This window comes from Chelonoidis abingdonii, chromosome 14 (assembly GCF_003597395.2).
Source record: "Chelonoidis abingdonii isolate Lonesome George chromosome 14, CheloAbing_2.0, whole genome shotgun sequence".
Lineage (NCBI taxonomy): Eukaryota > Metazoa > Chordata > Testudines > Testudinidae > Chelonoidis > Chelonoidis abingdonii.
Genome location: NC_133782.1, coordinates 30,658,494 through 30,682,421, shown reverse-complemented (window position 1 = coordinate 30,682,421; position 23,928 = coordinate 30,658,494). Strand labels below are relative to the sequence as shown.

Genomic DNA, 23,928 nt, shown 5'->3' with positions numbered 1-23,928 from the left:
TTCACTTTTTTCCAGAAAAATAAGTCTTTTAGCAGTTGCGTACACAGGATATTAAGGTTGAGGAACCTAGTTAAGAATCTATCTTAGCAATAAAATGTTTTGCTAAGAAATAAAAAGGGATGTGCAAGCTTTTCACATTGTTTTGAGGTGCTATAAACAGCCCAACTTATCACACAAATGGGAGTTTTGTAATCTTACTTCTGACTGATGCAAACTCAGGTGAAAAAAATAAAAAAGAACCCAAACTAGGCAAGGTGGCAATGTAATTATTTGTATTACTGTAGCACCTGGGAGCCATAGTCGCAGACCAGGACTCCAGTGTGCTGAATGGGATGAGAATATTAAATTGACTTGCCCAGTGAGCCTTAATAGGAAAGACAAATTGAGAAGAGGTATTACCTGTGGAATGTAGCTGCCATGGAATGCAATTACTTGCTTTTACTTTTAGTAATTGTAAGCAATCCTTAAATCTTAGATTAGTTTGGACACTGCTACAAGGTTTGCAGAAAAATACCACCATTGAATGATCTCTGTGTTCCCTTGTCTTACTGAGTAAGTGCCAGCTGCATGATTCATAGAATCATAGGGTTGGAAGGGACCTCAGGAGGTCATCTAGTCCAACCTCCTGCTCAAAGCAGGACCAAGCCCCAGATTTTTACCCCAGTTCCCCAAATGGCCTCCTCAAAGATTGTACTCACAACCCTGGGTTTAGCAGGCCAATGCTTAAACCACTGAGCCTATCCCTCCCCCAAAAAACAAATAATTGGAGATATACCAATCTCCTAGAACTGAAAGAGACCTTGAAAGGTCATTGAGTCCAGCCCCCTGCCTTCACTAACAGGACCAACTACTGATTTATATCCCAGATCCCTAAGTGGCCCCCTCAGGGACTGAACTCACAACCTTGGGTTTAGCAGGCCACTGCTCAAACCACTGAGCTGTTCCTCCTGCATTTCTCTGAAGTGTTGCTTCCAGTGCAATGAGACCTGATAGCCCAACTGTAGCAAGTGGACCTTGATATGTTTTTCTTGTAGTTCCACTGCAAAAGTGTTGATCATTTGCTATTAAAATTGGTGATACATGTTGTTTACCTTGAAACAGAGCTGAACATGTGTCCCTGTAACCTTGCATCTCATTCCAGAAAATAAGGACGATACCAGTAACAAAGGATAAGAAATCCAATTTTCAAATATCACTAAAATTTTTACTTAATGATTGTTCTCTTTTCCAATTCAGGGATAGCTTCTGAAGGGAAAGGGGAAGAAGTAATTTTTAAGCTTTAGCTTCAGTGAGCAGTAATTTTAGAAGTGCAGATGAGCAGCAGGAATTGTTAACTAAAAACTATTCTCATGTTGTCATTCAGATGTCAGAAATACATTTTTTTAATGTGCAAGTTCAAGCTATATGTAATGCACATGAAAAATGTATAGTATGGATTTGAAATCAAATGTACAAAGCATGTTCTTGAAATACACATCACAGCAAAACCACACAAATTGAGCTACATAAGAATAAAGCATGTTGGAATCAAACATGTTCATCTTTTTCTCCCCTGCTGAAGTAAGGCTAATTTCTTGTAGGATCTGTTTTCCCATCCACCCTTATTTAGAAGTCATATTGTGTGTGGGCTGGAAAGTGAAGGCTGCCTTCTATTCCCACTACTGTGAAACCCTACATAATCCCAAAGTCTTTCAACATACTAAGAGTTGTTGAATATGAATGTTCTTTTCTCTGTCTTGGAAAGGAAAAGTGGATCGGGCTGTTCATTAAACTGAAGATCACCTTTTTGTAGGCCAGAAAAAATACATGAGTTATTCCTACTCTGATACATCATTTACTTTTCTTAGCTTTGTTACTTTTTTCAGACTAAATGAGATCAAGAAAACTCTGGAAAATTTCCCTTTTAAACAAGCATAAGTACTTATGTGCTGTAATACAGCAATTATAAAAAGCGACAGAGTCTCCTGTTGCACCTTATGGACTAACAGACGTTTTGGAGCATAAGCTTTCGTGGGTGAATACCCACTTCGTATTCACCCACGAAAGCTTATGCTCCAATATGTCTGTTAGTCTATAATGTGCCACAGGACACTGTCACTTTTTACAGATTCAGACTAACACGGCTACCCATCTGATACATAACAATCATAGATGTTGTGTTTTGTCTCAAATAGTTCTTCTTGGGTTTTTCTGTTTCCAGGTGACCAAAGAGGAAAGAACTTTTCAGGACATAATGAAAAGCTACAGAAACCAGCCACAAGCAAACAGCAATGTGAGTAGATAACACTGTCTTACCTATAGATAAATGTTTGATACAAGCTCTCTTTTAAGTAGGCTCATACTAATATTGGAGAATGAATGTTACATGCATTTAACCCAAGAACTGTGATTTAATCTAAATTTGAGTTTCTTGTGTTACTTGACCAACTGCATTTTTCCCCACGTTCTGCAGGTTTACAGGAGTGTTTTGTTGAAAAATAGTCCCAAAGAGGTCACATCAGAAAATACAAATTTAACCCAAGATGTGGAGATGACAGGTGGTGGTAAGTTCATAATGTTAGCCTGCTGTTTTAAAATAATATTCAAATAGATTTAAAAGAACTACTGTGTGTAGTATAAAAGACATTAGAATAGCAAAGAGGAAACATTTTAATTTTATCATAAACTGATTGATTAAAAAGCAACAGTATTGAAATAAGGAGACAGACACTGATAGTCCGATGCTGTGTAAGCTAGGACATGGGAAATGCATTTCACAAGCAGAACAAATAGGATAGAACTTCACATCTGCTTTAAGAATCCCTATTTTTGAATTAGGTTGGTTGAACAGTAATTTTTTTTTTTTAAATGAGCAGCTGATGATGATTCTATATAATTGTAGCTCTTTTGAGACAACACTTAATAAATTGAAAGAGAGTGAGTGATGGTATATTTTAAAGACTGATTAGAAACATCTTTTTAAAATGTCAGAAGGTAGATTGGTTTGATTCAATTCTTCTGGACAGCTCAATGAGGAGTTCTTGCGTTGAAACACTTATTGCCTTTACGTAGATAGGAGTCTTGGCTTTAGTATGTCTGTTTTGATTTTTGCAAAGTGGGTAAATGTCTAATTATTTTTCCTAAAGCATTTTTCTTTCCCCAAGATCCAAGATAGATTTTTCGAAACAGTGGTATGTAAATTTGTTTCTGGTGCTACACAGTTGATCAAAATAAGGCATTAACCATTAGAAATCATAAAGTGATCAACAGCACTCTAATTTATCCAGAAATTTATTTATGCTTAGTTGGTCTATACCCCATATAATCATCTTGGGGTCTCTGTTATCTTGTCAGTGAGAGATGTTGAACAACAGACCTCAGAGGATTGTCTCTCTCAACATCAGCTCAGCAAGCTAGAGTGACCTCATAGAAGTCTGGATCTTTACTCGAGAGCAGCATACTACAGCTGTTGACCAGTAATTTCAGAGATCAGTGTCTTGACGTCAGCCCAGCAAGTTAGAGATGCTGAGTCAGTGACCTTGGTTCTCTTGCCCCTATGGTGGATTAATTTAAATCAAAATGATTTAAATCAGTAAGCAGGAAATCTTGATTTAAATAATTGATTTGAGTCTTGTTTTGTATTTGTACTTTATAATTATTTTCCTAAAGAAAGATTGATTCCCATTAAAACATGTTGATTTGCAACTAAATATAGCCTTTACTCTATATTTGATGGTACTTTTTACTCACCAGGAGGATACACTATATTTATACACACTTACTTAAGCAGTTATTTAGCTTAATATACATTTATTTAGATTCTTAAGTTTTACTTTTTTTATTGTTTAAAAAATGGTGAACGATGCATTTCTTTATTAGATGTTTTTCATTTGTCATGTGTGTCAAGTTGCATTTGGATGGAAACTGGAATTCAATTAAAGAGCACAAAACTACCATTTTAAAAATATTTTCTTAATAAATCTAAACTACCTTTAAAGTGTTGGACACATAAGAAGAAAAATATTTATCAAAACATGTTTTGTATTTAAAGCTAACTGTTTTATTAAACAGAGGAAGTATTATCTATAGTTAGAATTGAACTGATTGCTTTTAGTTACTATGTCATTCAAGATCTTAGAACTAGTAGATCTCATTCTCTTACACCTCATTTGTATTTATAGATTGGAAGAGGAAAACAAGCTTTCCTTCCTTTTTTCAACTCCCAATCAGTTTCTGAACTCTGAATGAACTAATCATTGAACTGGATTAGTTTGAATAAACAGAAATTAAGAAAATTTCTTTGCACCTTCAGAAGGAGGCTACTGATGTGCAAAGCTAGTTTAACACTTCAGCATGCTCTAGTTCCAGGAGCTTAGCCGGTGACTTTCATCAGATACGAGTGCTTGGCTTTCTTTAAAACCTTGGCAGCAAACTTACTGCTTGAATATTATTATTTGAATTATTTTAATAGATTATAGGAAATTTGGGCTTTAATATAGGTTATCATAGTTTCAAATTTGATTTAAAATATATTTTTCTTTTAAAAAATCTATCTGAAATTTTTATAAAATTGATTTAATAGTCTTTTTTAATGTTTTTTCTTAAATACTGATTTTTTTTATCCACCCAGACTTCCTCCAGTATCAGACCAGCAAACTTAAATTGTTAACAGTAAGTTCCAATGCTCTTTTTCTGACATCAGCCAACCAAGAGGTGCTAAGTCAGGAGAGTTGTTTGCTCTTTTAGCCAGTTTTCAAACCGTGTGACAGTATTTCTGTCCAAGTGCACATGAACTAATTTTTCACTTAAATCACCACTTCAGTGCCTTTTATCTAATATCAGCATTAGTTAACTCTTAACCCCTGTTGATGGGAAGAGAAGTCGTGATTTTCCAAGTGTCACAAAGCAGCTTAGTGGTAGAGTGGGGAATGGAGCTTGTTTGTCCTGACTCCAGTTTTCATATTCCTGTTCTGGCATAAGGTGTCTTAGTATCAGACCCTAGGGTTGTGCTTTATTAAGCTGCTTGGCTTGCATCCAATTACTTCCATGAAAAGAGTTTTTTGTTAGCGAACAATTTAGAGATTAAATGACTTCTATTAGAAGACTGTATTCAGCTGTCATTCAAGTTAATTTTGGAGTTAGCAAGTGATAGAACAGTTGCAGTAACCAGGCTTGCTGTGTAACTACCACAGTTTCCACTGAGTGTCACATTCTGTACATAATGTACAATATTTCCAGAATCATTTTTTTTACAGTGGAGGCATGAGTCAAGTATTGAGCCTTACTCTGCCAATTAATCCAGTATAAGTGTGCCTTTTAACTAAAGGTTGGCAGTTAAATAAGGCTTCACAAATTGTATAGTTTGTCATGGGTTTTCATAAAACATGGTGTGTGCTACAGTAGTTAAAGCAGATCTTTATCACAACCTTGCGATTCTGACCACCATAAAAAGAGTGGTCTTGGTCAATGGTAGCTCTATTATTGCTGTCTCTGGACTGAAACCTCAGCAATATAAATGTGTATCTAAGCAAGCCGGTCTTTTCCCTGTCATTCAGAAGAATTGTAACTCTTTATTAAAAGAAGTAATAATGTGTTTGTGGGAAAGGCAGTGTGGTCACATCTTATATTTTAAGGTTCCATTTATAAATAGTTGATAAGGATTTGATAAATGGTGGATGGTGGTTTTTAAAAAAAAAAAAAAAGAAAAGAAAATTATTTTTGTAGCCTGTTACAAAGTACAACAGGTCAATAGGTTGTTCAGTACCTTCTACTAATGTGCTTATTACCATTTGTAATTCACGCTACTCATATCTATAACAAACTTGTAACATCTGTTCTTCTCCAAGGAGTGTCACTGTGGGTGTTCCACTTTAGGTGTCTATGCACCTTGCGCTTGTAATCAGAGATTTGTGGTAGCGGTGCCTGGTTGGGTCATGCATGCTCTGTCGCTGTCTTGCACTGTCCCTCAATTCCTTCTCTACCGCCTTTGGTTTAAGTCGGAGCAATCAGCATCCTCACTTGCCTTTAGATAAGAGAGTTTATAGTTGGTAGTACAGGGGAGTCGCATCTTACACGGGGGTTAGGTTCTGAAGTCAGCGTGTGAGGCGAAAATCGCATATAGTCAAACGCTTATTGAGTGAAATGGTGGGTGGAATTGCCCACACTACAGGTACAGTATTTAAATTATTTTTCTCTTTTTGTTTTTTGTTTTGCTGAGTGTGTATAGCTAAAATCGCATAAGTTAAATGTGTCTATGATGCGACTTCACTGTATAGTCAGTAGTTGGTTTGCCCTTAATACTTTATTTTATTTAAGATATGTTTTTGCTTTTCTACCCTTATTCCCCTCCGTAGGCAAATAAGTTTTGGCTTCCATAGAGTTACTGCTCCCTCCTTGTTTAAGACAGACTCTCTCTGACATGCCTGGATCACCGGGCTTCAAATACTGCCTGACTTACAGACTGTCAGTCCCTGTCTCTGATGGAGCCACACAGTGTGTCTGCTGTCTCAGCAAGACACACATTCCTCAAAAGTGTCCGCTTCTAAGTTCCCTCTAAGCTGCACAACCAGCCGGCTGCCCAGCAAGTGATCAAGTACAGCACACTTCAGGTTTCCCACTGCTGTGCTGCTTCTGCCATCTGCCTTGGAGCTGCTCCCAGGAGCCTTCTGCTTGCTGTTCAGAGCAGCGGGAAGAGGGGAGCTGATGTCAGGATGTTCCCCCTCCCCCAGCCCCTGTATCTTATGTCTGTGGGGCGGGGGCCATGATAGGCCTCAGGAATGGGATAGTGGGAGTTTGCTGGTGGCTGCTGCTGCTATGTCTGCTTTGAGTGCTGATCTACTTAAAAGGGCAACCTACAGCAGCAAATCATAGGGCTAAAAAGAAACAATAGCGCTCATGATTTTAGTGAGGCTTCACCATTTGGGCTGCATTTTGCTATCAACTGAAATTCTGCACTTTAATTAAAACAGTCCCTGAGTTTCTATCTTTTTCCATTGTGAATATAGAGTCATAACACTGTAAATTGATGTGTAAACACTGCAATGACAGTAATCTCCACAAAGCTGTCTCTGGTGGAGAGAGAGGGCTAGGTCTTCTGTGGAATAAGAGGGGAAAAAAAAGAAAGGGCGGGTGCCTTTCAGTGAGGAATGCGGTCTGGGAGCAATAGCCTGACTTCTCCATCAGCACGCAGCAGGGTAGCTCAAAGATATCTCATCATGGAATAGGGATTATAAATTCTAATTCTATAGTATGAGATAATATATTCATGTAATGTTTAAGAAAAGTTTTGTAAATGAGTTCCAATAGTTCATGGATTAGGGACCCAATCTTAAAGGGTTCCAGGGGCTTCTGTATAGATTATTTACGTTAATCTTTCTGTCTACCCAATGGAAATCAGTGCTCAGTCTAGAAGATACCATCAGAGATGCTTAATTTTGCAGTTCTCAAACTGTGGATTTGTCTCCAGAGATAACATGCTTGTTAACAGCAAAAATGATGGGTGGTTTTTTTTTTTTGTTTAATATTTCATTTAACTATTTTATTTCAAAACAATTTAAAAAAAAACAAACCTGATTTTAAAAAACTTATGTTTAAATTCAAAAATTCATATGCTTGTTTTGTTAAAATATTATATGTTTGCTGTTGCAGAAAAAAAATCCGGAATACATAACATTGTTTTAGTTAAATAGAACAATTTAAGTGTCTGTCTGGTGATCTCCTCCTAATATAACATGGCAAGAAAATCCACCAAATATTAATGATTAACCTGTTGAATTGGAGAGAGTTCATCTCCCAATGACTTCATAAATATCTGCTTCAGTTACCTTTGGTAAATGAAATATAATCAAACAATCATTCATTTGTTGATATAGCTGTGAAACTAATCTGAAAAGTTTTCAAAATAAGTAAGTTTAAAAATATATAGTGTGTACCTTCTAAAAATGAAAGCTAATCTATCTCTGAGTTGTCATAACCTTAATACATATTCCTCACAGCGAACGAGAATGCACTTTTATGTTGAAATCCATGATTATATTGAGTCTTCATGATTAGTGATTTAAATCAAATTGATTTAAATCAAATCCACCCTGGCACGCGCAGCTCCATGTCAGAGCTGTCAGCCAGGACTCCATACTTGGACGTACAGATACTTAAAGTTTTAGTCCGCTGACTATAACTCAGAATGGGAGGAAGCTGCTCCACTTCTCTCAGAATTCAAGGGGATGCTTGTATACACACTTCTTCCTCAATATCATCTTCCTGTGCCTGTGTATACACAATGGGGCTTTAAGGAAAAGCACCATATAGCATTAGAGTTAGCAATATTGATTACATGGAGGATGCCCCAGGGCAGCTGCTGTCCACTGGGAGTCCTGTCAAGCTGTGAATGTACTTAAAGGGGCAATGCATGGCTCTTGTATTTCGCACTCATCTCCCAACACATACTTCTTGTTGTTACTTGATACTTCCTGCAGTGCACATATATTCTCTGTAATTTTATTCTTTCAAAGTGTTGTTATTTGATTTTTTTGACTGGTCTGTGCATTTCATAATTTTTCTTTCTCTTAACACTTAAATTTAGTTCTTTGAGTAGTGGAGTTCTTAAATGCCTAACCTGTCCTGGCTGAAGTAATTATCCCTATGGTAACTTTTTAAAAATATATATTATATCTAAGTTTTTTGTTTCTACTGGTCATGCACATCCGCACATTACCTCGATAATTTGGTGCACGTAACAAAATTTCTTCCGCAAATGGATGGAAAAAATTAGAGGGAACATTGGTCCATGTTGCCATAACCTCATGACCAGAGCAAGAAAAGCTAGGGATCTCCAACTTAAACTCCTTATGATGGAGAAATCCCTCAGACTGGCCTCTGACCATGAGTCTAGGACATCTCATGATCAACGTTCACCATTGGCAGCCTCTGACAGAGGTCCTGCCCCTGCAGCACCTATGAAAGTACCTTTATGCAAAAAGGCTACCAAAAACAGTCCCAGACTTCGCTGCACCAGAAATCGGCCAAGAAAAAGTGATTCCCCAACTGCAAAGTTGATCTCATAGACTCATAGGTCAGAAGGGACCAATATGATCATCTAGTCTGACCTCCTGCACAAGGCAGGCCACAAAACCCTACCCATACACATTTATAACAACCCTGAACCCATGACTGAGTTATTGAAATCGTCAAAATTGAGATTTGAAGACCTCAAGCTGCAGGGAATCCACCAGCAAGCGACCCATGCTGCAGAGGAAGGCGAAAAACCTCCAGGGCCTCTGCCAATCCGCACTGGAGGAAATGCTTCCGACCCAAATAGGGCATCAGCCGTAACCCTGAGCGATCGTGGGGCAATGACTCACCAGCCAGCACCTCAAGAAGAATCTCTGCAGTAACTCAGTTCCCATCTCATCCCAACATCTCCTCACAGACCATGAGCAGACTTATCTCTGATAAAGCCTAAAATCAGATTGCCCAAATTAAAACTATCCCCATCATAACACCCCTCATAACTTATCAACTTAGTCTTAAAGCCCGATAAGTCCCTGTTTGCCCCCACGTACCTCTCCTCGGCAGGCGTTCCGCACGAACTTCACGTCCCCCTAATGGGTTAGAAACCTTCCGTCTAAATGTCAAGTCTAAAAACTTCTAATACCAGTTTGTACCATTCGTCGCGTGCTACAGAATTACTAAACGTAAATAATTCCCTCCCTCCCTAACGTTAATCTCACCCTGAAAGATTTTATATAGAGCAAGCATACCCCCGGCCTTCTTTTGGCCAGGCTGAACAAGCCAAGCTCTTGAGTCTCCTTTCATAAGGCAGATTTTCCATCCTTGGATCACCTTAGTAGCCCGTACTCTGAACCTGTTCCAGTTGAATTCCATCCTTTCTTAAAACATGGGACACCAAACGCACACAATATTCCAGGGTGGGGTCTCACCACGCCGTATATAACAGCACTACAACTCCTCTCCTTGCGGAAATACCTCGCGCCAGAGCTATCCAAAACCGCATTGCCTTTTACAGCCATATCACATGGCGCTCATAGTCAGCTACTATCAACCAATACCCAAGGTCCTCTCTTCCCGTCGTTTCCAACTGATGCGTCCGCCAACGGTATATTAAAATTCTTATTATTAATCCCTAAATGCATGACCTTGCCCTTTTCGCTATTCTATTCATCCCTATTACTATTACTCCAGTGTACAAGTGGTCCAGATCTTCCTAATAGTATCCCGGTCCTTCTCCCGTGTTACAATACCCCCAGCTTCGTGTCATCAGCAAACGTTATTGAACACATTCCCGTCTTTGTGCCAAGGTCAGTAAATAAGAGGTAATAAGACCTCCAAAAAAAACCGATCCTTGAGGACTCCGCTAGTAACCTCCTTCCAGCCTGACAGTTCACCCTTGAGTACGACCCGCTGGAGTCTCCCCTTTAACCAGTTCCTTATCCACCTTACAACTTTCACATTCATCCCCATCTTTTCCAATTTAACTAACAGTTCCCATGCGGAACCGTGTCAAACGCCTTACTGAAATCGAGGTAAATTGAGATCTACCGCATTTCCTTTGTCTAAGTAATCCGTCACCTTCTCAAAGAAGGAGATCAGGTTGGTTTGGCACGATCTACCTTTAGTAAATCCATGTTGCAACTCGTCCCAATTACCATTGACCTCAATGTCCTTAACTACTTTCTCCCTTAAAATTTTTTCCAGACCTTACACACGACAGACGTCAAGCTAACAGGCCTATAATACCCGGATCACTTTTATTCCCTTTCTTTAAAAATAGGAACTACGTTAGCAATTCTCCAGTCGTACGGCACAACCCCCGAGGTTTACCGATTGCTTAAAATTCTCGCTAACGGGCTCGCAATTTCACGCGCCAGTTCCTTTAATATCCTCGGGTGGAGATTGTCCGGTCCCTCCGATTTTGTCCCCTCATTAAGCTGTTCAAGTTTGGCCTCTACCTCAGATGCGGTAATATCCACCTCCATATCCACATTCCCGTTTGTCATCCCTCCATCGTCCCTAAACTCCTCACTAGTCTTATTAAAGACCGAGGCAAAAGTACTTATTTAGATATTGGGCCTGCCTAGGTTATCCTTAACCTCCGCTCCATCCTCAGTGTATATAGCGGCCCCACTTCTTCTTTCTTTGTTTCTTCTTATTTATGTGGCTGTAGAACCTTTTACTATTGGTTTTGATTCCCTTCGCAAGGTCCAGTTCTACGCGGCTTTTAGCCTTCCTCACTTTATCTCTACACGTTCTGACCTCACTAAGGTAGCTTCCTTGCTAATCCCGCCTTTCTTCCACTCCCTGTAAGCTTTCTGCTTTTCCTAATCCCTCTCTGAGTTGCTTGCTCATCCAGCTCGGCCTACAACTCCTGGCCATGGTTATTTTCCCCTTTCTTGGGATGCAGGCTTCCGACAGTTTCCGCAGCTGCGACTTAAAGTTAATTCCAGGCCTCCTCCGCATTTAAATCCACAAGTTCCTTCCGTCCAATCCACTTCCCTAACTAATTCCTTAACTCTTTAAAATTAGCCTCGAGAAGTCGAAAACCCTAATCCAGATCTACGTTTGTTTATCCTTCCATCTAATTTGAATTGAATCAGCTCATGATCACTCGAACCAAGGTGTTGTCCCCCTACCACATTTCTTCTACGAGGTCCTCACTACTCACCAAAACCAAATCTAAAATGGCATCCCCTCTCGTAGGTACTTCAACTACTTGATGAAGAAATCCATCTGCTATGACATCCAGAAAAATCTGACCCCTATTATTCTTGCAAGCACTCGTCCTCCAGTCTATATCAGTACTAAGCACGTCGGATTGCAAGACATCAACACCTTTTGGTACCAAGGGTTCCCAGAGAGCAAAAGACCCTATGCGCGCAAACTCGAACAGAGGCTCACAGAACAAAGTGAAACCTTCCATCTCAGTACCCATGGAGCTGAAAAGGCGAGTAGCACAGTGGCGCCACTTGTGGTACTTACGCAGCACAGCACAACTATCACTCCTGTACCACCAGCAACGCTCACGATGCTCACGGTTCAGCACCAGTTCTTGAGACATGAAGACCTATTGGTCTCCTCAACACCGGAATAGCCGCTCCTTAGTACTGATGGCACTTCATTTTGATCCATAACAAGCCGCTTGACTACTCCAGCAAGGTCAGCTCCTCGTCTGTCTAGTGACAATGAAGACAAGGATGAAGGAGTGAGATATACACCTCATTACTCCTCACCCAAACCCGGACCATCCCACCTACCAGAGTACCACTCATCTGCAGAAGCATGTGTCTAGTATGGGCACCATCCTCCATGCAGTTCTCACCAAACTGGCCCTACTGGGATCCATGGGCAATGTACAGGGCTCAACATTGCAGGTTCTTTAGCCCACCAAGACTGAAAGTTCCACAATCTCCATCACCACTTCTCTCAGCACCTGAGGAAACAGGATATATCTGACCAGGAAGCCTTGCCACCTGAGAACCTCTCATCTTAGTCACCAGATGAAACTATAAACCCCTCATCCCTCACCACAGGGGATGACTTCAAGGCATTTCAGGAACTCTTCAAAAGGGTGGCAGAGTCCTTGGTCATTTCTCTAAAACAGGTACCTGAATCACAGCATAAAGTATTAGACATACTTCAGTCATATCCCTCAGCAAAGATATTACCAATCAACGATGCCATTATGGAACCTGCCAAAACCATCTGAGAAAGATCAGCAACAACACCCCCATCATGCAAAAGATCAGACCCAGAATACTATGTGCTACCTAAAGGAGCTGAGTTCTTATTTACACATCCTACATCATACTCACTAGTGGTGAAGGCTGTAAATGAGAGGGGAAAGCAACACCACTCTACAACAGCCCCGTGTGACAGAGATTGGAAAAGGTTATACCTCTTTGGCCACAAGGCTTATTCATCTGCAACACTTTAGTTCTGCATAGCTAATTACGAGGCTCTACTGTCACACACACCATCTTTTTGAAAATGTCAGAATTTATTGATGGTTTACGTGAAGATTAAAAAAAAAAACAATTTAAAGCTAATATCGCCGAAGGCCATCTCATTGCCAGCGCAGCCCTGCAGGCCTCACTTGAGTCCACAGACACCGCCGCACAATCCATTGCAACATCTATAGTCATGTGCCATGCATTATGGCTTCATCTGTCTGGGTTCCCCAGGGAGGTCCAGTCAACAGTTGAGGACCTACCCTTGAAAGTTCCAAAATTATTTGCAGCCAAAATGGATGAGTCCCTCCACACCCTCAAGAGCGACATTAAAATCCCTGGACATCTATACACTTGCAAATAAAAAGAAACAGGGCAGATATACCCAGAGATTCTGATCGCTACCATATGCACAAACACACAGGCAGTATGACCAGCACTGCAAGGAAAGGCAAACCAGACATCAACAAAATCAAAACCAACCTTTGACGTCCCAACATCCACCACAAGACAGCAATTTTGAAGGTGTGGTCAAGCGCATGAAACAACTGCACATTATAATGCTGGAAACAGAGATTATTTCCCAACCATTCAGAAATTACTTGTCACCATTTCACTGAGTCTGGCTCAATATCATTACAGACAGGTGAGTTTTGGAAATTATCCAAACTGGTTACTCCATCCCCTTTATCTCCATCCCACCTACTCACCCTCCCTCTCTGTCCCTCTTCAGGGACCCCTCTCACAAGTCACTGCTGCAAAAGGATGTAAACCATCTCCTTCATCTAGGCGCTGCGGAACCTGTACCAACGCAGCACAGAGGGAAAGGTTTCTATTCAAAATATTTTCTCACACAGAAAAAGACAGGCAGATGGAGACTCATCTTGGATCTAAGGAAACACAACAAATTTGTAAAAACCAACATTTCAAAGTGGTGACACTAACAAACCATAATTCCAGCGTTAGAAAAGGGGGACAGATTCTTGACCCTCGACCTGCAGGACATGTATTTCCACATTACCATTCATCCATGACACAGAAGTTTCCTGAGGTTCACCCTCGGGAAACAACACTTCTAAAATACTACCCTTTGTCTGGTTGACCACCCCAGCGGTTTTCTCCAAAGTTTTAGTAGTGGTGGCAGCACACGTCTGCAGACACGGTCTTGATATTTCCATATTTGGACGATTGTTTCATAAGGGCACCAACATAACAAAAAGCAATGAATGCCACGCAGAGTACGATAATCCTTTTTCATGAGGTTAGGTTTACAAATAATGCACAAAAGCCCACATTGATTCATGTCCAGAAATTGGAATTCATAGGCGCTTGTTTAGACTGTTCAACAGCAACACTACCTCAGCAACACTTCATCACACTTGTCAATTTAATTTTGGTGGTAATGGACAGCCCACAAACCTCTGCCAGAAAGTGTGTACAACTGCTGGGACATGTGCCAGCAATGACATTTGTTGACCGTCACACCAGACTTCACGTGAGATGCCTGCAGGGCTGCTTCAAACAGTGTACATGCCACACAGGCACAGCCTAAGCAGATGTCTTACAATGCCACACAGAGTAAAAGATTCCCTAAAATGGTGGAGACAACCCAAGAACGTCTGAACAGGAGTCACATTTCTACAAAGGACTGCAACAATGACATTCACTACAAATGCCTCCCTAATAGGTTGGGGGAGTGCATCTACTCAACACAATCTAAGGCCAATGGTCCCCATTGGAGTCCAACATGCACATAAACTTGCTGGAGATAAGGGTAACACATGCAACCACTTCCTACCTATAATCATAAACACAGCCTCAGGATCCTCACAGACAATATAGTGTGCGTGTTTTTCATAAGCTGCCAAGGGGGAGCACAGTCACACTTCCTATGGACAGAGGCAATGTAACTCTGGAATTGGTGCATCAGCAACAACGTCAACCTATCAGCATCCTATCTTCCGAGATGTCAAAACACAACAGCAGATGTGCTAAGCACAGAGTTGTCTCAGTCATGAATGGGAGATGGATCCCAGAATTTTACATATGATATTCAAACTATGGAGATTCCCTACCATAGATCTCTTTGCAACAGCACAGAACACCAAGTGCCCACAATATTGCTCCAAAGCAGAACTGGGACACTATTCCTTAGGCAATGCTCTCCTCATCAAATGGGATGCGTTGTTAATGTATGCATTCCCTCTGACCCCACTCCTAAACTGGCTCAGACCCAAGATCGAGGGACAAATCCAGAGTCCTCCTAATAGCACCTACATGGCCCAGACAAACATGATTTGCGTATCTGTTAAAAATAGCGGTATGCTCACCTCAAACCCTTCCCTGGATACCTCACCTCTTCTCACAAGATGCAGGGCATGTCCACCATCCCAACCTCGCAATGCTCCACCTCAAGGCCTGGCTTTTCTCCATGTCAGAGTTGAGACACCCTGTTCAGTGGAAGTTAAAAAAACATACTAATGAACAGCCATAGAACGAGTACAAGGAAGACGCATATATGCATAAGTGGAAACGGTTCAGCAATTGGTGCCAAGATAAACAGATCTTATCACATCCTCCCCTTTACCAAGGGTACTGGATTACATATAAAAATGGGCTGTCCACAATTTCCATCGAGGTACACTTGGTGGTGATCACAGCTTTCCATGAAAAGGTGGATGGAATCACCATATTCGCCCACCCAACAACTAAATGTTTCCTCAGGGGCATTGAGAACACTTACCCAGAAATAAGGAGCCCACCTTCTATAAAAAAACCTTCCTTTACAAGCCCCAATGGACATCCACATACACTATACCAGAGCATTTTCAGCATCTGTAGCTTTTCTCATCCATGTCCCCAGTATTAACATTTGCAGAACAGTAACTTGACATCAGACCACTGTGGCATTATACTCCATTTTCTTCATAGAGAGATGGCCATGATATGATTATGGCATAACTAAGATGTGTTTTAAGATTATGATTTACTAAATATTATTATCCTATTTGTATGCATGTATCATTTTTGTATCTGAAATAAAGAATATTGTCTATGCAGCTATTACAAATATGTTTACACCTGGGGAATGTCCACTGGGCAGAATGCAATCCTAGGTGCTTTCCTGGGAAGGGCCACTGGGGAGAACAGGAGGTCTTAGAAGATGCTAATCACTCACAGAGAAGCCTTCCTGGGGACGTTACAAACAGCTTCTGAGTTATGGCTGTACGGTCATGTGACCAAGTCACCTGGTGTTGGACTCATGATAAATACTAGTATTTTTCCACTGAGTGGAGGTGGGGATCGGTGGGAAACAAAGGATTCCCACCATATGCAAAAACTATTAAAGGTAGGAGAGTGACATCATTGTGGGTCCTCCTTCACTAACTCCCGTCTAAGAAAGAGGGCTGCTGGAAACATCTGAGAAGCAAAGAGACAGCTGTGGGTGAGGGAGGGCTGAGCCCAGGCTAGAGGATGTCTGGTCTGTAAAAGGAATATCTGGAGTTTTAAGCTGCAAGCATGGGCAGCTTGCCTTCAAGAATCTCTGCAGTCTGCCTAGAACAACATTTTAGGGTGAGAATTTTCTGTTTATAAGCTTAGACTGAGTGTTGGTTTTGTTTGCCAGGTAATCTGCTTTGATCTGTTTGCTAGCCCTTATAATCACTTAATCTTGTGTAGTTAATAAACTTACTTCTGTTTTATCTAAAACCAGCGTGTGTAAAAATCTTTATTTGGGGCAGAAAGTTGCATATATTCCTCTCCACATTGAGGGAGGTGGCAAATTTCATGAGTTTACACTGTACAGTGCAAGACAGTATAATTTTGGGTTTATCCCCTAGAGAGGGGATGTGCACTTGAGTACTGGGCAATTTCTTAACTGAGCCTTCACAGGCAGAGCTAATTTCAGTGTCTGTGTGGTTCTGCAGCTGGGTGTGTCCCTACTTCTGTGCTGGTGAAAGTGTGAGACTGGGAGCGTGTCTGCAGCTTGTCACAGCAGTACAGGGTGACAGGAAGCCCAGGCAGGTGGGACAGGCAGGCTCAGTGGTACCCCAGTCCCAGGTGGCACCCTGGAGAGGGGAACCTGTCACACCCACACATACACAAAATACTAAGCTATAAAGCAACAGTCAGCATCGGATGCTCACTTTGGACTTGTGTTATCCCCATCAATAACACAACTCCGAAGCCCCTCTCTTCTACTGAGGGGCACTGCTCAACAGTCACCTAAAGTGGAGCACCCTCAGGGACACTCCGTGAAGAAGAGGTTACTCAGTGCAGTAACTGAGGTTGTTTGAGGTGGTTGTCCCTGTGTGTGCTCCACTACTGTTACTCTGTTCCTCTGAGTTTCACAGAGATTCTCTGCAGTAGAGAAGGAACCAAGAGCTGGTTGGTTGTACAGTGCTATTTAACCGCCTGGAGTGGCCCCCAACGACATATGCATGACCCAGCCAGGCACTGCTACCACAAATCTCCAATTACAGGCTAGGTAGGGCGCATAGACACCTTAAGTGGGGCATCCACAAGGATAACCATCTTGAAGAACCTCAGTTACTGCACCAGGTGAGTAACCTTCTCTTAATCATTTTAACAACTTTTTACAAGTGGAATCTTTATATAGAGTGTGAGTGATAGCGTATTAGTTTGTATCTTAAAAATCTAATTTAGATTGCTGACATTAAGGATTTTAAATCTGACTTTTTTTTTTTCCTACTGTGATAGACTCTCCTGAGAAAGTGTGTCTTTCACTTATGAGATCAACACCAGAGAACTCAAACGAATCAGGAAAGGAGGAGAGAGGAGATCTGATAAAATTTTACAATGCAGTCTATGTAGGAAGAGTAAAATCATTTGCACTCAAGTATGATGTCACAAACCAGGATCATGTAGTAAGTAAAATAATTCTAATTTTGAATATATCTAATAGTGTGCATGGATGCTTGGTAGTAGTTTTATTGCCCTTTGAACATAAAGTGTCAGCTTTTAAAAACTCAGACTGTTGCTATCATTGCCCTGTAGATCATAAACTGTGTAGGCTTGTTTATGTCTCACCTCTAAACCCATCCTCTGACACTCAACATGAAATGGATCCACCTCATCATCTGATTGTGTATTTTATTTATGCAACCATGTAGAAACAAAATCATAGTTCTGGGTTATAACATACTACGTCAGCAAGACTGCATGTCTGCCCTGCTATCTATTGAAATGGAGCAGAAACTGATGAGTGGGTGCCATATTAAAATGGGAAACTGAGTGACATTTAAGTGCCGCTCAGTTCATCTGTGTGAAACAGTTGAAAAATAAAAGTTTCTTTTGTGATTGCCAGGCTGAATACTGAATTGGAATATTAGAATGTAATTGTAACCTGGAACAGAAGGCCCAAAATAACACATTTATAAGAATGGGTGTGCATTTCATTTATTTATTAAGTTTAATTCTTTAATGTCCTTCTGATAAATTCCTACAGACAAACTGTATGTATGCCATTTTTTCTTTAAGATGGAAGCGCCTCCACTTTCCCCGTTCCCCTACATTAAACAACAGCCAGTGTCTCCTCGGCGGATATCCCAGCAACACTCTGTTTATGTTTCACCACACAAGAACGGTGCCTGCCTGACACCTCAGACTGCTCTACTATACAAGTTTAATGGGAGCCCTTCTAAGGTAAAACATTCACATAAGACCTTTAGTGATTGCAAAGCTTAAAGATTTCTCCCTCTTCCAAATTTATGACTGGCCTTGGGGTTTTTCATAAGAGTGCTGTGAAGACTTTCTGCAAACTGGTCTTGCAGTTCCTGAAGTAAAGGATAAAACACTGAGGCCTGGTCTACACTACGCGTTTAAACCGATTTTAGCAGCGTTAAACCAATTTAATGCTGTACCCATCCACACAACGAGGCCCTTTATATTGATATAAAGGGCTCTTTAAATATGTTTCTGTACTCCTCCCCAACGAGAGGAGTAGCACTAAAATCGGTATTACCATATCGGATTAGGGTTAGTGTGGCCGCAAATCGACGGTATTGGCCTCTGGGCAGTATCCCACAGTGCACCATTGTGACCGCTCTGGACAGCAATCCAAACTTGGATGCACTGGCCAGGTAAACAGGAAAAGCCCCGCGAACTTTTGAATTGCATTTCCTGTTTGCCCAGCATGGAACTCTGATCAGCACGGGTGGCCATGCAGTCCCAGATCCAAAAAGAGCTCCAGCGTGGACCATATGGGAGATATTGGATCTGATCTCTGTATGGGGAGACAAATCTGTTCTATCAGAGCTCCGTTACAAAAGATGAAATGCCAAAGCATTTGAAAAAAATCTCCAGGCCATGATACAGAGTCCACAGCACAGTGCTGCGTGACAAGCGTAACGGAAAGCCAAAGAATCAAATGGACACTTATGGAGGGGGAGGGAGGGGGTACTGAGAACTCCAGCTATCCCACAGTCCCCAGCAGTCTCCAAAAAGTGTTTGCATTCTTGGCTGAGCTCCCAATGCCTGTAGCGGCAAAACACAATGCCCGGGGTGGCTCAGTAATGCTCGTCACTATGTACACCTTCCCTCCTCCCATCCCTCCCCCCATGAAAGAAAATGGGAAAAATCGTTCTTGACTTTTTTTCAATGTCACCCAGTCTATGAAGCTGCTGTAGAATGCGATGCGCGCATGAAGAAGCATATGCTCCCCTCCCTCCCTCCCCGGGGCAACGATACAATATGACTGCTACGTCATCATAAATCAGCCCCGTGATGCCCTGCTTGCCTCATACCTTGCTGGGGCGCCTGTAAAAAAAAGGAAAGGGGGTGATCCCAGTCATCCCATAGTAATGTACAGAAACGGCGGTAACCTGTCCTCACAATAGCAACTGGGGCTTGAGCTCCATCAGCCCCCCTCTCCTTCATGTGTAAAGAAAAGATCTGTACTGCCGCCCTTCAATAGCAAGCGGGATGTCTGGGCCTCCTCTCCCCCAACAACTAGCTTAATGTCCTGCCCGTGACTACATAGCAGCTGGAGCTGCTTCCCCCCGCCATTTTATCTCAGTAACAAAGTCAGTGTTTCTTAGTCCTGCATTCTTATTAACTTCATCCACAAATGGGGGACACTGCATGGTAACCCAGAGAAGGTTTGGGAGAGGGAAAGCAAAAACGGTGGGTGTTGCTGCAGATACCCCTAGAATCCACGCAGCTCATCATTTCTGCAGATCTGACACGGAACGGCTTGCTGTCTAGTTCTCTGAATACCCTAGTTCTCTAATGTACGCTGCTCCATATATCTAGCAGGACTGACTCTATTTTTAGATACCACATCATAAAGGAAGGAATGACGCGGGTGACGAGGGTCATTTCCCATTTTGTCTTTGCACCCGCCACCTCAGCCAGGCACCCATGACAGCAGCATACGTAACAGAACGACAGATAACCGTCTCTGCTCTCATCAAAGGCAAAGAATGCTGCTGTGGTAGCGCTGCAGATCCCTTTGTCAGCGGCATCCAGTAACATATACTGTGACAGTAAAAAAAAAAAAAAAAAAAAAAAAAAAAAAAAGCTGAAACGGTTCCATGGTGTGCTATGGCGTCGCCAGGGCAACCAGGAAAAAGGCGTGAAATGATTGTCTTCCTCTTTCCCGGAGGAAGAATGACTGACGACATTTACCCAGACCACCCTGACAATGATTTGCCCATCAGCATGGGATCTCAACCCAGAATCCAAGGATGGGGGAGACCTGCGGGAAACTTAATGGGATGGTAGCGAATAGCTAACCCACAAGTGCAAACGCTCGCAGAAATCGACGCTAGCCCCCCTGGAACATGGACGCACACCGCTGAATTAATGTGCTTAGTGTGGCTGCATGCACTCGACTTTATACAATCTGTTTTACAAAACCGGTTTATGTCAAATTGGAATAATCCCGTAGTGTAGACGTACCCTTAGTGCTTCTCAGATGGAAGGTGCTACATCTGTCCAGAGTAGGAATACTTTTTTCAGACCATGTTGAAAACTCGGAGTTTTATTGAGTAATTATAGTGGCTTGAATATTTGTGTTTAATTTTAAATCTCCTCTTATTGACAGAGTTTGAAGGACATCAACAATATGATAAAACAAGGTGAACACAGGAGTAAGAAGCGAGCAATTACAATTGACAGTGACAGTGAGTCTCCAGCAAAACGACTCTGTCAGGAAAATGATGATGTCTTACTAAAACGTCTTCAGGATGTTGTCAGTGAAAGAGCAAATCACTAACATCTACAAGGGATTGAAGCTTCCAGAGTTCATCACACCTGGGAAACAATTTTTCCAGTTTTCCAGCTGTGGTGTGTGCAGGCAGTTTACTAATTAATGTGTACTGTCACCTGACTTTCCTAGTAGGAATGCAAAAAGGAAGTGTTAAGGACTGAACTATGGGGAATTAGAGGCTATGATCACATTAACATTATTGCTGTCAGACGTGCTATGAATTTATCTGCTGATTAGCATGTTGAAATGGTTCTTTAAGACATGTCAGACATTCATCCCTAATCTTCTGGTTTAGCGGTTCTACTTTGAGCATGAGGGCCAGCTCCTAGTTTCAGTGGTTCCGTTTTTGAAATTGAATTGACTGGATGTTGGAAAGCAGCAGGGGCAATCACTATACTCAGTGTTTGGGGAAACACCTCAAGTGCCTTTTTGTTTTTACATGAAGATTATAGAATCTTATGCATTACTTTAATATGGACAGATCAGGAGACAACTTGTTTGTTTTACTACATTAAGGGTTAGATAAAACCCATCTGTTCTTCGTTCTGCATTCTATATTACGTGAAAAAAGTCACCTTTTATCAAAGACTTGATAATGTGATTTGAACAGGGTTAAATTTTTGGCTTTTATAGCTGAGTATAACTGGTAAAATGCTATTCTCCACCTACTTTGAGGATGTCAACTAAAGTGAATGTTGTGACATGGATTAAATGTTTCTTATGGTTTGGGAGAGAAATCAGCAAGTACAACTGCAGAGGCCTAAATAGAAAGCACACTTATTCTAGAGACTTGCGGAGACGTTTCTGGGAGCCTTTTCTGAATTCAGCTTCCCCCAGATCAGTGAACGCTGCCACTGGAGACAGATCTGAAGCACTCCTTCCTTCTGCACATCGCCTCTGCAGCACTAAATATTCATAGATACTGTATCTTAACTGAAAAAGGCTAGCGTGTATCAATAATGGTTAAACAGTTCTGGGCTTTGGCCGTCAGTTACTACTGTAGCAAATATGTGATGATTCATTTAATGAACTTAATTTCTTTTCTTTAGGATTTTTATGTTTTTTTCTGACAAGTGTACTCTCCTATGTTGTGTAGTATCTACACAGAATGTAAGCCCAAACAGATGAGGCATGTTTGTACATTTTTTTTTGTAGCTATTACAGACATGTAGCTTTAGCTTTGTTCCAATGGCAATGTGTAAAATTCCAGCAAAACTCCTACATTTTAAATGTTAGAATTTTGATAGGATTGTTTTATCAAGATGAGGAAAACTTAATGTCTATATAATACTGTTTATAAGCAATAGTCTAATTTTAACAGTTGTGATTTTTTTAAAGCTTAGAGCCATAAGGTAATTCTTTGTTGTACTTTTCTGTTCCAAGTTGCTATAAGCATCTTATACTTACAAACTTGAACTGTCTTTTTAATGGACAACTCTTTTCTAGAGCTCTGACTATTTTACTTAGCTTTTATTAGCTTGATGATTGAGCACTCCAGGATTTGATACATCATAATTTTCAGTGGAAGGAACTGGAAATCTGGTGGATGAACTTGATGAAATTGATTATAAAGGAGAGCGCTTTGGTTTACACATTCATCTTGGTAATCAACAATGAAAGGAAAAGTCACAAGTCCCCTAAGGTTTTGATAACTAAATTTTTGAAGGTTGCCAGTGTTTTGACTGCTCTGAAAAACGTGTTTTTGCCTTTTGAAAGTTTTGAGAATGAAGACTGCAGTGTTATAAAGTGGCGTAACAAAAGATATACTAATCTTACAGTTAACTCCTTTTAATATGTGATGTTAATGGTTGGGAGAAAAAAACAACAACATAATACCAACTTCCAGTTTTGAGTTACTGACAAGATGCATTTGTGCATGGGTAATCATGGGCTGAGCACAGCCCTGGAAAACCTACCTTGTTGTGGAAAGAGATCTTGAATTAGACTTCACATAAACGGAGCCAAATGTGCTTGACTCACTGCATGAGGGGTTATAATCCTCAAGAAAACTAGGCTAGGGTGTACTGTCGGACAATAAAGAACACTCGGAAGTATTGGATGATAGAACAATTTAGTCACTTGTTTTTAATTTCTCATCATGTGTAAACCTACTTTATTTCTTAAGAGGTATGCCCTGCAGACTGTTTCAGTTTCTCTAATCTTGAATTAAAATAATGGTGCTGAAATTTGTTAGTTATGATTAGGTTTAGTGTATTTTATTAAAACAAAGTATTACAATTGGATTTTAATTCCTTTTCATAATAAATTTGACCCAGAATAGATGCTAATGTTGATTGAGCAGAGTAAATTTTGGACTTGAACAGTTTGCCAAGCTGTTAAGTTTTATAGTTTTGTTATGGTTTTAAAGTGCCTTCATCTGTAAATATGTATTTTACAATAAAAAGTTCTTTAAAACTGTGTGATGACTGATATTGTTTGTCTGTAGTAATTTATGCCTGCTTTTCAGAGTCTGTTTATATCTGTGTGACAAATAGGTAAATGTTCATATTCCTCTGTATTCAGTTATCTCTCCAGATTTTCTTTGCATATTTTTCCAGATTGCTTGTACTTCAGTCAATAAATGTACCATCTCAAAGAGCAAATATTATGCTCCTGCCTGAGTGGCAAAGAGGAACTAAATTTAAGACAATAGTAAAAAGGTGAAATGTTAGAATTTTTTAAAAATTCCTGTAGTTTTCAGTGGCCTTGCATATACTAGAAAGTTACCTTTTGAATCATGCTTTCTGTAAGTAGTAG

General features: G+C 40.8%; 1 protein-coding gene across 1 annotated transcript in view; it reads left to right on the top strand.

The window, feature by feature from the left end:
* RBL1 (RB transcriptional corepressor like 1) overlaps positions 1-23,589 on the top strand; it is a 109,223-nt gene extending 85,634 nt beyond the window's left edge. Inside the window, 5 exon segments of the mRNA XM_075072428.1 lie at positions 2,201-2,272; positions 2,453-2,543; positions 17,661-17,827; positions 18,441-18,605; positions 21,007-23,589. Of these exon segments, the coding sequence (XP_074928529.1) occupies positions 2,201-2,272; positions 2,453-2,543; positions 17,661-17,827; positions 18,441-18,605; positions 21,007-21,177 (666 nt within the window). The 3' untranslated portion in view covers positions 21,178-23,589.
* The last annotated feature ends 339 nt before the right edge of the window (positions 23,590-23,928 follow it).